We start from the raw sequence: 17,415 nt of genomic DNA on the forward strand, positions 1-17,415 counted from the left end.
ACCCCCCCTTCGACGGAAACTACACTATTATACTTGATTAAATTTTTTTTTTTTTTTTTATATATATACATATATAGAAGATGTTGAATCCCTTTTTGCTTCTTTGTCTATTTACTTTTTCATATTTTGAACCTCCTTAGTACAAATTTTGGCTCCGTCATTGAATCCAAACACCCATTAACTCAGTAAGAGTGGTAATGATTTAAAAAAAAACATATATAGAACTTCATCCTACACAAGTTCTTCACAAACCAAAAAAATCCTTTAGCCTTGGAGATGGATCCCAAAATACTTTATTTCCTTCCTCTGGTATATCTCTTCACAATTACTTTTGCTTCCACAGAGGAAGCAACAACTCTTCTTAAATGGAAATCAACTTTCAAAAACCAGAATAATTCCTTATTGGCTTCTTGGACACTACGTCATCCTGCTGCTGCCAAGAATTTTTCGAGCCATGATCCATGCAGGGACTGGTATGGAGTTAAATGCTTTAATGGTCGAATACACAGGTTGAATATTACAAATTCTGGTGTCATTGGTACACTCCATGATTTTCCATTTTCATCTCTACCTTTTCTTGAATATATTGATTTTAGTATGAACAACCTTTCTGGTCCCATTCCTGCAGAAATAGGGAAACTTACCAACCTTGTCGAAATTGATCTTGATACAAACCAGTTAACAGGTCATATTCCTCCGGAAATAGGCAACTTGATCAATGCAAAATTGTTCTATGCTTACTCCAATGAATTGTCTGGTTCCATTCCTATTGAAATAGGGAAGATGAAGTCACTTGAAAGTTTAAGCTTACAGAAAAACAATCTTTCTGGTCCAATTCCAAAATCTTTAGATGACTTAACTGAGCTCAAAATTTTGGACCTTTATTCTAACCAACTTTCTGGTCTCATTCCTAGTGAGTTGGGGAATCTGAAAAACCTCAATGGGCTAGATTTATCCGATAATAAGCTTAGTGGTTCAATTCCAATTAATCTAGGTGACTTAACAGAGCTCAAAATTTTGTACCTTTTTTCTAANGGAAATAGGCAACTTGATCAATGCAAAATTGTTCTATGCTTACTCCAATGAATTGTCTGGTTCCATTCCTATTGAAATAGGGAAGATGAAGTCACTTGAAAGTTTAAGCTTACAGAAAAACAATCTTTCTGGTCCAATTCCAAAATCTTTAGATGACTTAACTAAGCTCAAAATTTTGTACCTTTATTCTAACCAACTTTCTGGTCTCATTCCTAGTGAGTTGGGGAATCTGAAAAACCTCAATGAGCTAGATTTATCTGATAATAAGCTTACTGGTTCAATTCCAATTACTTTAGGTGACTTAACTGAGCTTGAAACTCTGTACCTTCATTCTAACCAACTTTCTAGTCTCATTCCTAGAGAATTGGGGAATTTGAAAAATCTCAATGATCTGGAGCTATCCCAAAATAAGCTTACTGGTTCAATTCCAATTACTTTAGGTGACTTAACTGAGCTCAAAATTTTGTACCTTTATTCTACCCAACTTTCTGGTTTCATTCCTAGTGAATTAGGGAATCTGAAAAACCTCAATGAGCTAGATTTATCTGATAATAACCTTACTGGTTCAATTCCAATTACTTTAGGTGACTTAACTGAGCTTGAAACTCTGTACCTTCATTCTAACCAACTTTCTGGTCCCATTCCTAGAGAATTGGGGAATTTGAAAAACCTTAATGATCTGGATATATCCGTTAATAAGCTTAATGGTTCAATACCAATTACTCTAGGTCAATTAGCTGAGCTCAAAATTTTGTACCTTTTTTCTAACCAACTTTCTGGTCTCATTCCTAAAGTGTTGGGGAGTTTGAAAAACCTCAGTGATCTGGAACTACAAGAAAATCAACTTATTGGTCCAATTCCTGCTTCCTTTGGCAATTTGAGAAACTTGCAATTTTTGTATCTCCACACCAACAAACTTTCTGGTTCTATTCCAAAAGAACTTGCATTTTTGGATAACTTGGTTGAGCTGATAATAAGTGAAAATCAGCTTTCAGGCCATTTGCCTGAGCATCTTTGCCAAGGTGGGAAACTTGAGAACTTCACGGTGAATAATAACAAGCTCACAGGGCCAATACCAAGCAGCTTAAGCAAGTGCTCGAGTTTCAAAAGGCTGCGCTTCAATAATAACAGTTTTACTGGGAATTTATCTGAAGCTTTTGGCATCCATCCACACCTTCATTTCATTGATTTGAGCGACAATGATTTTTATGGTGAACTCAGCAGCAACTGGGGGAAATGCGAAAATTTGATTGATCTGCGTGTAGCCAGAAATAACATTAGTGGTAGCATACCACCAGAGATTGGAAATGTCAAAGGGCTTTTAGGACTTGATCTTTCATCAAATTATTTGATTGGGCAAATTCCAAAGGAATTTGGAAAATTAACCTCTCTGGTTAATCTTCTTTTGCGACACAACCAAATTTCTGGCAATATTCCTATGGAACTTGGGTTATTGACAAAGTTAGATTACCTTGATCTATCAGACAATAGATTGAATGGTTTGATCCCACCGTTTATAGGAGATTACCAGCACCTGTTTCACTTGAACCTGAGCAACAACAAATTTGGCCAAAAAATTCCAATAGAGATTGGGAAGATAACTCAACTTAATGTACTGGATTTGAGCCGTAATCATCTTGTTGGAGAAATCCCCCCTCAGTTAGCCAATTTGAAGGTGTTGGTAAACTTAAATCTTTCACACAATGGCCTATCTGGGCGCATTCCTCAAGAATTTGAAAGTTCAACTGGTTTGCAGGATGTCGTATTGTCATACAATCTGTTGGAAGGTCCAATTCCTAATAATAAAGCTTTTATCAATGCCTCATTGGAGGGTAATAAAGGTCTTTGCGGTGATGTAGTAGGAATCCATCCCTGCGGAATGCCGTCTTCTGTGGTGAAGAAGCACTCAATGGCGAAGGGACGTAAACTCATCCTCATCACTGTACTTCCTGTTATGGGAGCACTTGTTCTACTCTGTGTTTTCATTGGTGTTCTGTTTATGTGTGATAGAAGAAGTAGAGTTGGAGATGTTGAAAGACGGGATAGTGATGGTTGGCTTTCGATATCCATGTTAGATGGGAAGGCATTGTACAGGGACATCTTAAACGCCACAGAAGAGTTTGATGCAAAATTTTGCATCGGGCAAGGAGGACACGGAAGCGTTTACAAGGTAAACCTTCCATCATTAGGGAATATAACTGTGAAGAGACTTCATTCTTCATTTGAGAATACAGCTCCCAAAAGTTTCTTAAATGAAGTAAGGGCATTGACTGGGATTAAGCACAGGAACATTGTGAACCTCTATGGCTATTGTTCGAATGCACAACACTCGCTCTTGGTTTATGAGTATGTGGAGAGGGGGAGTTTGTCTAGCATTTTGAGCAACAAGGTTGAGTCCAAGAAATTGGATTGGTTTAAAAGAGTGAATATCATCAAGGGTGTTGCTTTTGCTTTATCTTACATGCACCAGGACTGTTCACCCCCGATTGTCCATCGAGACATAAGTAGCAGTAATGTTTTGCTTGATTCTGAGTATGAAGCTCGTGTTGCAGACTTTGGCATAGCGAAGCTACTCAAGCCAGATTCATCGAATTGCACTGCACTTGCAGGCACATATGGCTATGTTGCACCTGGTAAGTTTTAAATATTTCATGAAAGCCAAACACTATTGTTTTTATCTTATTTACAAGTTTAAATTGATAATATTGTTCTGGAAACTGTATTGTTCAGAGCTTGCATATACTATGAAGGTTACACAAATGTGTGATGTCTTTAGCTTTGGAGTACTATCATTGGAGATAATAAAAGGAAAACATCTTGGGGAATACATTACCGTGCTAGCAGATTCATCGACTATAGATCCTGAGCAGCTTAGCGATTTTCTGGATGAACGCCTTCCATATCCTGAAGATAGAGTAAAAGAGGCTTTGGTTTTTATCATCAAGCTAGCATGCTCTTGTTTGCTTGAAACTCCAAAATCAAGGCCAACAATGCACTTCATCTCTCATAAGTTATCATCAATGGATGCACGTCCACCTATTCATCAGAGAAACCCCCATGTAAGGCGAGCAATATAATCCCTGATATGTATGGAAGTGAATAACCTTTGTTGCTGATTGGTTGTGAAGTATGTATTTCAATTGCTGGGCCTAGTATTGTTAGGGTCCTCATTTGGTTTACTTTATTAATATGCATATTGTAAGAGGTATTATTTAATCTTCTGCTTCTTTGGCCTTGGGTAAAAACCAGGATTTCAAGTTGCTGCATTTTTTATTTTTTTTGCTTTCGATTGGCCTAGAACATATGCAGGAGCATTAGTTTTAGTGATTTACTAGTCTTTTAGTTTTCGACTCTTAACAATTTCCTTTTGGCCATGATTGATTGAAGCAAATTTAAAGAAGTTTAGAATCAAAGTTCTGCTAAGTTGTAAACCTCTGGAGCCAGGAACAGGGGAATTTTGGCATTATGGGAAGGAATAATTGCTTTAATTCAAGTTACAAAACGGTGAAGTCACTGTTGTTAATAACCTCGGCTCAAGGAAAAACATTCTAAAGCAGTCATGAACAAGAAGTAAAGGAAGTATAAGAAACAACAGATAATAACAAAAAATGGTAACAGCAACATCAGGTAGCAATAGAACAGAACTGCAACAAAACAATAGGACAAACCTACAACATATGGGAAATACTACGACTACTATGTTACACATAGTTCTTCTTACGATTTTAAAGATTTTATTTGTATGCATAGAAGCCAGAAAAAGATCCATTCTGTTCAAGACTTTCCCCAACTGAATATACAGTTGTGCTTCAGTGAAATGACTAATGGGATTACTATTTGTCCATTGCTGGAAGCCTGCGCCAGTTTTTACATCCATGGAAATACTATAAATAACAAACTCCAATACAATTTGTCAAAATAACAAGCCTAACAAACTCATTTAACATTGTTTTTCTAATTCTAATGGAAGAAAAGGAGAATCCAGGTCTTCTTCTTGGCTGGTCCACAAAATGACTTAATGATCTACCTCTTCTAGGAAAATCTCTTTGCTAATTAAGGGAGTAAAAAAACACGATCTACCTCCAAAATTCACTAAAACACGAACAGTTTTTAGCTTATAACTTTATAACCAAAGGGACTACATCTAATACCTTACACAATTGCAATACACCCAATTATAGCAATTCATTTCCAGATTACACTCCTCTTAGTTTAAAAAGTATACTCAAAAACTTCAATACTTTGATTACCTATTGCACAACTTCTATGAAAGCAAATAGGTTACAAATCAAGAACAAAAGTACAACCCAAATCAACCAAAGAACTAAAGTTGGTTAAATTTCTCACATGTAAAAAATTAAATAATTTTACAGATTGATAAAATAAAAAATGTTATGTTAACTCAAAGTTGTTTGGTACAAGGGATGAGATAAGTTAATCCTGCGTTTTCCATTTGATCAATTTGTAACCATATCTTTTTTATTCTTTCAAATTTACCACTAGACAAAGTGTCCAGCGGCCTTTTATTTATAATAAAAAATCTCAATAGGGATAAGTACAAGCAAGGGGAACTAGGTCTTACCTTACCAATCCTAATGCAGTAACAAAACTTTACTAACTAACAAGCATGAAGAAAATACGAGCTAGAGAGAACTAGGTATTTTGTGATCACCACAAAGTTTGTAATACACTCTATGATGATATTACAAATGAGGATGATTAAATAGTGCAAAAATATAACAACCAGGAAGAGGTTGAGTTATCAACCTCAAACTTCTTTTTAAAGATGCGTGAATTAAAAAGAGTAATGGTTGTTAAATTTAACCAACATTAGTTCTAAAAGAGCAATGGTTGTTAAATTTAACCAGCATTAGTTCTAATAAAGAGTATCCTAGTAACTAAATTATATTTAAATGTAAAAGAGAAAAAGCAAACATGACTGCTTTTTGCTTGTCAAAAACATAGCTTTCAATGTCTGTTTTTGGTATTTTTGGTGGAAAACAAGTAATGGTTGATTTTGATGGATAAAGTAAAAAGGAGGGGCAGGTTCTTCTTTCCCACTAATAAAGTAATTTGCAAATTGACTCAAATTTACTTTAATAAAATAATCTAACAAAAAATAGAAAATAAGTTGAACAACAATCTCAACTATCCATGTTCATAAGTCCATGTGGTCATCATCTAAATATGCATTAACAAGTACTAGAGCTAAGCTCACTAGATCGAGCAGAGCCAAATCTGAGTTAGATCTTAATAACTTATGCCTACTAAGCATAAGTTCGATCACTAAATAGTAAAAATTAAAAACCAGCCTATTTGAAAGACAAGTCGTGTTATTTCTTCCTATTGCATGTCCAGTAAGTTGTCAATTAAGAAATGACTTCTGAATATATTTTGCAGAATATCTCCCAATATATTTCCGCAACTTTAAGCAAAACTAGAATAATATAGTCTTGCACTGTCGATACATTGACTCATTGACTTCCAAGTCTTTCTTAGTCTTCCGGTATTTTAATGATTCTCTACACAGTATAAAACTCTACTCTGCACAAGTTCATCGATAACCAAAACAAACAACTGAAATCTTTTAGCTTCCAAGATGGTTCCCAAAATATTTTATTTCCTGATATTTTTCACTCTCTTCACTGTTACTTTTGCTGCCGTTGAGGAAGCAACTGCTCTCCTCAAATGGAAAGCTAATGTCCTAAGCCAAAATAATTCCTTATTGGCTTCATGGACACTAAGTACTGATGCATGCAGGGGTTGGTATGGAGTTATATGTTTTAATGGTCGGGTAAACAAGATCAATATTACAAATGCTGGTGTTGTTGGTACACTCCATGATTTTCCATTTTCATCTCTCTTGTTTCTTGAATATGTTGATCTTAGCATGAACCAGTTCTCTGGTATCATACCCCCGGCAATAGGAAACCTCACTAATCTTGTCTATCTTGACTTGTCGACCAACCAGATTACTGGTTCAATTCCAATTACACTGGGTGACTTAACTAAGCTCAATATTTTGTACCTTTATGAAAACCAACTTTCTGGTCCCATTCCTGCAGAAATAGGAAAGATGAAGTCACTCAAGTATTTATCCTTATGGAGTAATAATCTTTCTGGTCCAATTCCAGTAACTCTTGGTGACTTAACTGAGCTCAATGTTTTGTACCTTTATTCAAACCAACTTTCTGGTCCCATTCCTGCAGAAATAGGAAAGATGAAGTCACTCAAGTATTTATCCTTATGGGGTAATAAACTTTCTGGTCCAATTCCTAGTGAGTTGGGAAATTTGAAAAACCTCACTAGATTGGATTTATCCTATAATCAGCTCACTGGTCTTGTTCCTGTTTCCTTTGGCAATTTGAGAAACTTGCAGAAACTAAATCTCGCTGCAAACGAACTTTCGGGTTCTATTCCAAAAGAATTTGCATATTTGGATAACTTGGTTTTGTTATCAATGAGTTTCAATCACTTTTCAGGCCATTTGCCAGAGTGGCTTTGCAAAGATGGGAAACTTGAGATTTTCGTTGTGAATGGTAACAAGCTTACAGGGCCAATCCCAAGAAGCTTGAGCAAGTGCTCGAGTTTCAAAAGGGGTCGCTTCAATAACAACAGCTTTACTGGGGATTTATCTGAAACTTTTGGTATCTATCCAGAGCTTCTGTTCATTGATTTGAGCGACAATGATTTTCATGGTGAACTCAGCAGTAACTGGGGAAAATGCAAAAATTTAATTGATCTGCGTGTAGCCAGAAATAACATTAGTGGTAGCATACCACCAGAGATTGGAAATGTCAAAGGGCTTTTAGGACTTGATCTTTCATCGAATCATTTGATTGGGCAGATTCCAAAGGAATTTGGAAAATTAACTTCTCTGGTTAAGCTTTCTGTGCAGAACAACAATATCTCTGGATATATACCGGAGGAACTTGGGTCACTGACAAAGTTAGAGTCCCTCGATCTATCGTACAACAGATTGAATGGATCAATCCCGAAGTGTATAGGAGATTTCGTGCACTTGTTTCAGTTGAACTTGAGCAACAACAAGTTTGGCCAGAATATTCCAAAGGATATAGGAAGGATAACTCAGCTTAATGTACTTGATTTGAGCTATAATCTTCTCGTTGGAGATATACCCCCTCAGTTAGCCAATTTGAAGGTCTTGGTAAACTTAAATCTTTCCCACAATGGCCTATCTGGACGCATTCCTAAAGAACTTGAAAGTTCATCTGGTTTGCATGATGTTGTTTTGTCATACAATGAGTTGGAAGGTCCAATCCCTAATAATAAAGCTTTTATCAATGCCTCATTGGAGGGTAATAAAGGTCTTTGCGGAAATGTAGCAGGACTCCAGCCCTGTGAAAGGCCGTCTTCTATGGTGAAGTAGCACTCAACGGCGAAGGGACGTAAACTCATCCTCATCACTGTATTTCCTGTTATGGGAGCACTAGTACTGCTCTGCGTTTTCATTGGTGTTCTCTTTATGTGTAATAAAAGAAGGAGAGTTAGAGACGTTGAAAGAAGGGATGGTGATGGTTGGCTTTCGATATCCATGTTAGATGGGAAGGCATTGTACAGAGACATCTTAAACGCCACAGAAGAGTTTGATGCAAAATTTTGCATCGGGCAAGGAGGTCACGGAAGTGTTTACAAGGTGAACCTTCCATCATTAGGGAATATAGCTGTGAAGAGACTTCATTCTTCATTTCAGAATACTCATCCCAAAAGCTTCATCAATGAAGTAAGGGCATTGACTGGGATTAAGCATCGAAACATTGTGAACCTCTACGGCTATTGTTCGAAAGCACAACACTCGTTCTTGGTTTACGAGTATGTGGAGAGGGGGAGTTTGTCTAGTATTTTGAGCAATGAAGTTGAGTCCAAGAAATTGGATTGGCTTAAAAGGGTGAATATCATCAAGGGTGTTGCTTTTGCTTTATCTTACATGCACAGAGACTGTTCACCACCGATTGTTCATCGAGACATATCAAGCAGTAATGTCTTGCTAGATTCTGATTATGAAGCTCGTATTGCAGACTTTGGAATAGCAAAGATTCTCAAGCCGGACTCATCCAATTGCACTGCGTTTGCAGGCACATATGGTTATGTCGCACCTGGTAAGTTTTAAATAGTTTACGAACTATATCCAAACACTATCTCATTTACATGTTTAAATTCTTAATATTGTTCTGGAAATTGTGTTGTTCAGAGCTTGCATATACAATGAAGGTTACGCAAATGTGTGATGTGTATAGCTTTGGAGTATTATCCTTGGAGATAGTCAAAGGAAAGCATCTTGGGGAATACATTTCTGTGCTAGCAAATTCATCGACTATAGATCCTGAGCAGCTTAGCGATTTGCTGGATGAACGCCTTCCATATCCTGATGATAGAGTAAAAGATGTTTTGGTTTTTATCATCAATCTAGCATGCTCTTGTTTGCTTGAAACTCCAAAATCAAGGCCAACAATGCCCTTCATCTCTCATAAGTTATCATCAATGGATGCACGCCCACCTATTCATCAGAAAACCCCCATATAAGGCAAGCTATATAATCCCTAACATATATGGAGATGAATAACCTTTGTCGCTGAGTGGTTGTGAAGTAAATACTGTTTCAATTGCTTGGACTAGTGGTGGTCAGTTGGTTTACTCTATTAATATGTATATTGTAAGAGGTAATTATTTAATCTTCTGCTTCTTTGGCCTTGAGTAAATATCAAGAATTCAAGTTGCTGCATTTTTTATTTTTTTTGCTTTCGATCGGTCTACAACATATGCAGGCGCACTAGTTTTAATGATTTACTAGTCCTTTTATACTCTCGTAAGAAGAAAATAGTGGGATAGTTATGTTGTTTCTTCACAACTATTCCAATTCCAACCTCTATGGTGTATGCATATAAGATGTGAGAGCACACAAAGGAGCAGAAAAAGAGATTTGAGTTAAACTTCAACCTTTAAATGCCTTTATATAGTTCTTACTTGATCCACATTTTCCAAAAAAAAAAAAAAGAGAGAGAGAGAAAAATCACACAATATTATCAATCATTCATTTTAACTTTTCAAATTCTAGATTTATGTTATAGCAAGATACCAAGGAAGAGGTCAGACAATATAAATGTAGATAACTTTAGTCTTATTAAGAGACTAGTTTCTAAACACGTGCATTGCATGTGTATCCCAATTATATGAAATAGATATTTTTGAAATTGTAAGACAATATTAAAATATGGTTGTGACGATTAGTTAAGTATGAGAGCAATTTGACTAAATATGTATGAGACTTTTTTTGTTTCCCATTTGATGTTCCGCTAATTCGAATTCATGTGTGACATTCCACTTTGAGGGTACTTTTTATTCTTAATGAATATTTATCAATCAATCAACAAATTTGATGAAAATATATATGAATTTTGGTCTGCACATATTATAAAAGGACAAACTTCAAATTTATTTCAAATTAATTAATTAATAAGGGTTCTTACTAACATGCTGATGACATTTCTTTCTTACTCATTAAGAGAAAGATATTTCGTCGTGCAGTAAAAAGCAACCTTTCCAGGAAAGAGTGAACAAATATATTGAAAGTTTAAAAAGCTTACTCCAAAACATACCACAGGAAAAATAATGAGAGATCACAATTATTTCCTCTTTTAGAAATAAAAACTACGACTATTATGATTAAATAAAGAATTGTAGCATAGCGTAAAAAATACAAAAAAAAATAATCATTTTATACAATAACAAATCAAGAAATATGAATAACATATCCCAAAATTGCTTAGACTCTTAATATGCCAAGATATTATCTGGATTTGACAATCAATTCATTAAAAATAAAAGAAACAACTATAAAAATAACAAAACTCAAACGAAAAGTAATAGGAAATGATTTTTTTTATCTGATTTGATAGGAAAATTGTTACTCACTCGTCTACAGGTTTATTACTATGGACCCATCTCAATGTATAATAACACTTATAAATGTTTTAGAACCTTCTTGTCTATCATACCATTTTATACAAGATTTTAGAGATAAATCAGAAAACTCTCATTGTAAGAGAAAATGTTAGAATGAACTCCTAAAGATATGTACCCAATCCACTCTATGGATTTCCAGATTATCCGCTTCACTATGGACACAAATACAATCATTTTTTACGCCTCTATTATCGATCCGATGTAACTATTCCATACAACTGAAATATATTCAAAAAATTTGATACCGCTTTGCTGTTGTAGAGTTTTGGAATAAAATTGGCATGTTCTTCATTACTATCCAATTAGTAAATTTAAGATTGCTAGCTAGTAATGGATGAAAGTCAAAACAATAATCATTTATATATACATGAATGAATGAATATTTGAGCATGTAAAAAAGAATTTTCATCCAACAATATATATTTTATTGATTTATCAAAAACTCTAACTTAAAAGAGATTATGGTAAGAATTTTTAAAAATAAAGAATCAAAATTAAAGAAAATACCTTTGTAACATCTACAGGGCCGACTCAACAAGATTGAGGGCCTAAAGCGAAATTTAAGGGAGGGGCCCTAATATTTTATTTTTTCATCATATATACTTTTATTTAAAATCTACTTTTCTAGCCTTTTTAGATGCAAAATCATTAGTTATTGTTTTATAATCGGTTTGTTTTAATATTTCCTTTTCATTTGATAATATAGCTTAATCCATTCAATCTCTCTTGAGACATTGTTGATCTTAAATAAAATTTAATCAATTTTAGTTTCGAAAAACTTCTTTTGGCTGAGGCAGCGGTTAGAGAAACTGTTAACATAATTCTATAAGCAATATGTGTATTTGGAAAAGAATCAAGTCTTTGATTTGATTGCGCATTTTCATTAGATCATTATCTTCTACATGTATTATTTCTCTTAACACTTTCAATTCAAAAAGTAAATCTAAACCATCAATAGCAGAATAATTGTTATGTGTTAAAGTTCAGGGTTAAGACAATGTTTTTAAAATTCTCATCATCTAGTGATCTCAATTTACCACTAAATATGAAACATAAAATATTTTCATATGCTTCAATTGGTTCAAATCTATTTTGAAGTGAAAAAAATAGATTGATCTACTATATATATATATATCTTAAGTAATCAACTCTAGTTTCAAGGGACTTTGTGATTTCGTTATCAATATTTTCATCAAATTATTTTTTACGAAATTCAGATTCTATATTCACTTCATATGCAATTTTCTAAGTAGAAATCATAGCACTCATAGTACATATAATTTTTTTTCAAAAAAAATAACATTCATAAGCAAAAAAAAAAAAATTAAAATGGGGGCCCCCAAACATATGGGGCCCCAAGCGATTGCTTTAGTGGCCTAGGGGTTAAGACGGCCTGAACATCTAGTCAATCCACAAAGAAAGCAGTAGATACCTGCCATCATATGATACAAAATGAGAAGATCTAAACAAAATAATATATTAATTAAAAAAGAAGGAACCAACAAATAAAAAATTAAGTGAGTAAAAACAAGAGGATGAAACACAAAAAATAAGAGGACTAACATTTTCTTGTTCAATTTATAAAAGGATAAACCATAAGTGAAAGGAATACTAATAGAAGAATGTAACAACAGAAGCTAAAAGGACCAACGAGTAAACCTCATTAAGTAGTGGAAGATGATAAATTCTAGCCTTTAACAATGTATTTGGTCAACATAGTTGTTATTTTTTTATTTAATTAAGAAACTTGAAGGGCATTTTCGTAATCCAACTTTAGACTTAGGATCTTCCCATTTTTAATATAAATAATAAAATAATAATAATAATATAATATATAATATGATCATTGGTTTATTAAAAGCTAGTCACTTGAATACATTTGGGGCCATTTCACACTTTATTGCCTTTATTGAACTTTTACTTTTTGGTTATTTTTATAAAAAGTAACTAATGGATTAGTATTTATTTAAATGTAAAATTACTTTTTAGCACAAAATATTATAGGGATAATGGTAAATTAAAGGATATAAAGGTCTTTTAATTTTATATAAACATAGCTAGAATAGTATAGATAATATTAGTTTCTGGGTATGTGGTTAGAATCATGCTCGTAATGAGTAGTAAAATGTAACAATCACAAATAAATCTTTAAAAGTGTGACAAGAAACATCAAATGAGGGATATATTTTAACGTTTAAAAGTCATTCCTTATAGGCAACCAACGGTAAATCTGAACGTTGGTTAGTAATAGCAAACTTACAATAAAGTCACAAATAACTCATTTGAGCCTGATAAAATTATAAAAATTCGTAGAAAATTAAATTAAAGAAGTCTAATAGGGAGAGAAAGCATACAAAAAACATATACAAGAAAAAAAAATACAATATACACATGCTTCTTAAGACTTTAATCATAACAATGTTGATTGAAAAAGAAATATAGAATTACTACATAATTTTCTGAGTTCTTGTCTACACCTTCTCCCATAATCAATTAAAATTAAAGAGTCTTCTCATCGAGTCAAACTAAAGCATAAATCAAATAGTACAAAATGATATAAACACTACTACTTTAACTGTAGAAAGAAATGAATAAATTTGGATTAGAGTCTCATGAAACCAAAAAAACGAATTTATATAGATAAAAATGAGGAAATGTCAAAAGATATCTTAAAGTTTAAAATTAATTTTTAGAGGAAAATGCATAAGTACCCCCAACCTATGCCCGAAATCCTAGAGACACACTTATACTATACTAAGGTCTTATTATCCCCCTGAACTTATTTTATAATTAATTTTCTACCCCTTTTCGGCCTATGTGGCACTATCCTTGAAAATTTTGTCAACAAGCATTAGGCCCGCAAGATAGTGCCACGTAAGCCGAAAAGGGGTAGAAAATTATTTATAAAAGAAGTTCAGGAGGGTAATAGGACCTTAGTATAGTATAAGTGTGTCTCTGAGATTTCGGACATAGATTGGGGGTACTTATGCATCATTTTTCCTAATATTTAGAGGTTATGAATATGAAAATTGGATAACTTTAGTTGGGAGCTACCTGGAACAAAGTGTAACGCTGTCGTATCTGTGAGAATTGAGATGAGCAACTCACCATTCACCTCTAAGTGTCCTAGTAATTTTTTAAAAATAAAAAATAAAAAAACTCAAAATTACAATTGTTATAATATGTAAATTACATATCCCCTTCTTCTCGAATGTAACAAGAAAAAATATTTAATCATATTAGTTATGCCTATACACAAGATAGGTGTATTGTTTGCTTCTTCCACCTTGAGTCAATGTCAATTCGTTTTATGAACTTCAAACAGATATATCATAAACAAATCAGAAATAAATAAATGAACAAAAAGGACATTGCGAGGGTTAAGGTCACTAAACTTTACCTACTACTATTACATTAAAGTCATAAAACTATTTTTTGTTTTAACACTAGCCATTTGCAAGATGTGATCGTCAGGGGCAGTGGCGGAGCCACCTTTCTAGGGGTTCCTCCGAACCCTGTTCGGGGAAAATTATATAATATATACATGATTAAAATAACTTTTTAGGTATATATAGTAGATGTACTACTTCATGTGTCTATTTTTTTCAGATTTTGAACCCCGTTATTGAAAATCATGATTCCGCTACTGATCAAGGGTGGACCCACCTTATACCAAGGGGTGTCAGTCCACACTGCTTCCTCGAAATTTTTCTTTATTATATTTATAAACTAGATAAATTTCTCGCGCGTTAACTACGTCAATAATCTACTTCTGAACATTTGATAATATGAGTATTTTTGAGTGAGTACAACCCTATGATAAATTGTCAAGAATATTTTTGATTCCAAGTGTTTATGCATTTTGTTATTAATTCACCATTTGACTTTAGTTATTCATCACCAAAGTCTTTAGAAAAGATATGTAATTGTTTAATTGTTTATATTTGTATTTTCAAAAGGTGGTACAAACATTTTATTCATCAATTGCGAGAGTTTTCTCCTATTCAAGACCTCTACATACATAATCTAAATATTATACATCTTATTATACATCTTATATAATTAGTTGTTCACTTGATAAGTTAATTAAAATTTAAAAACACATGCATCTCTTGGAGTTCAATGGAATAACGTATGTCGCTCAAATAATTTGGATTAAATGATGTCTTGGCAAGTCCCTTATTCAAAATCATTCGCACTCGATGACACTACTTTGATAGCCACAAGGCATATTTTGTTGTTTATGTTTCAATTAATATGGTTAAAACTTTATTTTTTGCGACTTTTAATCTAATGTTTACAAGGAGATAATTATTTCTTTAATATTTGATTAATATGGATTCATCCTACTTTGAGGGGTAATTAATTGACTCCAATCCAACATTTGAACCCCAAACTTTTGATTAAGGTTGAGTACAATACTTACAATCCTACATTCCATTATATTTTTGATGTCACTAATCGATTGAATGCCTCGAGAAGATAGAAAATTGAATAACTAAAACTCCAAGGTAGTGTGGAACCACCATAACTTTTGAACACTCAAAAGTCCCTTCTTGGACATCCCAAGGATCTTTTAGCCACTGAAAACTCTATAAAGATCAAAGTAATTTATTTTACAAGTTTAAGAATTCTAATCTACATGACACCAATAGTATAATGATTACGTCAAACTCTTGATTAATATATCTACATAATGATCAAAAGCATAAACATAAACAACAAAGTTTAAAACATGTACTAAAAAAAACAATTGATAACATAAGCATAAATTAGTGACTGTAAAAAACATATCAGGATCTATAACAATAGAATGAAACAGAAGGGAAAAAATCGAGTCCACTGAATGCACATTGTCCCCTTAAGGAAATTATTCCCCTCTAGTACCCAAGGGTTAAAAGAATAGATCCGGTCAGGATAGAATGATTCTATTCACCAGTATATTTATAAAAAAATAATGGTTTCATTGAGCAACTCAACAGCATCAAAGTACACGAATATTTAATTGTGCAGAAGAAGAAGAAGAAGAAGAAGTAGTTCAAAATTTTCGTTGTTTTAAAATGAGGGGAAATCCCTCTATTTATAGACAACAAAGGGTAGTGTTAATAAGTGCTTATTGTACCTTATCAGAAAGGTCACAACCTTTCATAAAAGTTACAACTTTTCATAAAAATCGAAACTTTTCATAAAAGTCGCAACTCTTCATAAAAATTGCAACTCTTCATAAAAGTCACAACTTTTCATGGAAGGGAAGTCTAATTTTGGAAAGAAATAAACTAAAAGGGAATCTTGGTTTGTGGTGGCGCCACGTAGGGGGGCCTAGGGTTCTCTTTTATATATATACTAGTCTCTGGACATGTGCGTTGCACGTGTATCTCAAGTTATTTTGTACAATATTTTACATAATCATCTAAAATTATTGCAACACGTATTGAGTAATAAAAGACAAAAAAAAAAAGTTCCATGAATGTGATACTTATCTAGCTATTTGATAGTCAAGTTCAAAATATATGAAAATGATATTTGACAATTGAACAAAAATACTTCAATGATCATGCTCATGACAACACTACACCACTACACCACTACAATACATATGATTCTATACTACATTAAAATAAATAAAGCAAAAAAAAAATTGAAAATGAAAATTGTATGGGAAATAATCGATACTCTAAATTATAGATCTTAATTATTAAATAGATAAAAACAAGAACCAAAATGAAAAATAAGCCTATAATCTAAAGATATTGTACGTACATAGCAAGTGAAACTGATGAAAACCAGAGAAAGCTAATAGCTACATCAAATACAATCTCATGATTTAGAAGAATATACAGAGACATAAAGTTTGTATTCAGTTAATTTTCTTATTTTTATTACAATATATATTTTCAATTTTTGTATAAATTATTGTAAGAGTAATTTTAAGTGAAGTAAAAAAATCGTGTATATATATATATATATATATATTTATATTTTTATTCATAAATATATAACAATAGTGTTAAATAGAATGTAATAATATTTATTACAATTAATGTATATTTACATTTTTGTCCATAAATATTATGAGTTTCTAAGGACATTTTGATAATTTAATTTTTAACTTGAGGGTTTTCTACTTTTAATTGCACGTGTAACCCATATTATTATTTTAAAACTGTTCATTTATAGTTATAATGTTATTATACATATTTTAGAAGTTAATTGAGCTATATATTAGAAGTTGAAGAAGTATGAAAATTTAGCATAATTACATATTCTTAAATCCTTAGGAATAAACTCAGAAGTCATACTATGTTATGTTCCTACTAATTAAGATATACAATATAATGTACTTCTATATCTCTTAAAAGTTATTGTGAGACTTAACAATTTCATTTGATTGGATTG

At 32.9% G+C, this 17,415-nt stretch overlaps 2 protein-coding genes and 1 pseudogene across 3 annotated transcripts; all 3 read left to right on the top strand.

Moving 5' to 3' along the window:
* Positions 1-276: 276 nt before the first annotated feature.
* On the top strand, positions 277-2,433 carry LOC125850595 (probable leucine-rich repeat receptor-like protein kinase At1g35710). Its single transcript, XM_049530463.1, has 3 exons — positions 277-994; positions 1,044-2,318; positions 2,405-2,433. Exons 1-3 carry the CDS (start codon positions 277-279, stop codon positions 2,431-2,433), a joined length of 2,022 nt encoding a protein of 673 aa, XP_049386420.1.
* Positions 2,122-4,231, top strand: LOC125850603 (MDIS1-interacting receptor like kinase 2-like). Of its 2 annotated transcripts, XM_049530468.1 has the most exons (3): positions 2,122-2,710; positions 2,792-3,668; positions 3,766-4,231. In XM_049530468.1, the coding sequence occupies exons 1-3, from the start codon at positions 2,474-2,476 to the stop codon at positions 4,110-4,112; spliced, it is 1,461 nt and encodes a 486-aa protein (XP_049386425.1). In that variant the 5' UTR covers positions 2,122-2,473; the 3' UTR covers positions 4,113-4,231. The 2 variants fall into 2 exon arrangements, with proteins under 2 accessions (XP_049386425.1, XP_049386424.1); XM_049530467.1 differs by having other exon boundaries at positions 2,122-3,668.
* A 2,372-nt stretch (positions 4,232-6,603) lies between these two features.
* LOC125850602 (MDIS1-interacting receptor like kinase 2-like) lies at positions 6,604-9,667 on the top strand (annotated as a pseudogene).
* The last annotated feature ends 7,748 nt before the right edge of the window (positions 9,668-17,415 follow it).

This window comes from Solanum stenotomum, unplaced genomic scaffold (genome assembly GCF_019186545.1).
Source record: "Solanum stenotomum isolate F172 unplaced genomic scaffold, ASM1918654v1 scaffold18192, whole genome shotgun sequence".
NCBI lineage: Eukaryota > Viridiplantae > Streptophyta > Magnoliopsida > Solanales > Solanaceae > Solanum > Solanum stenotomum.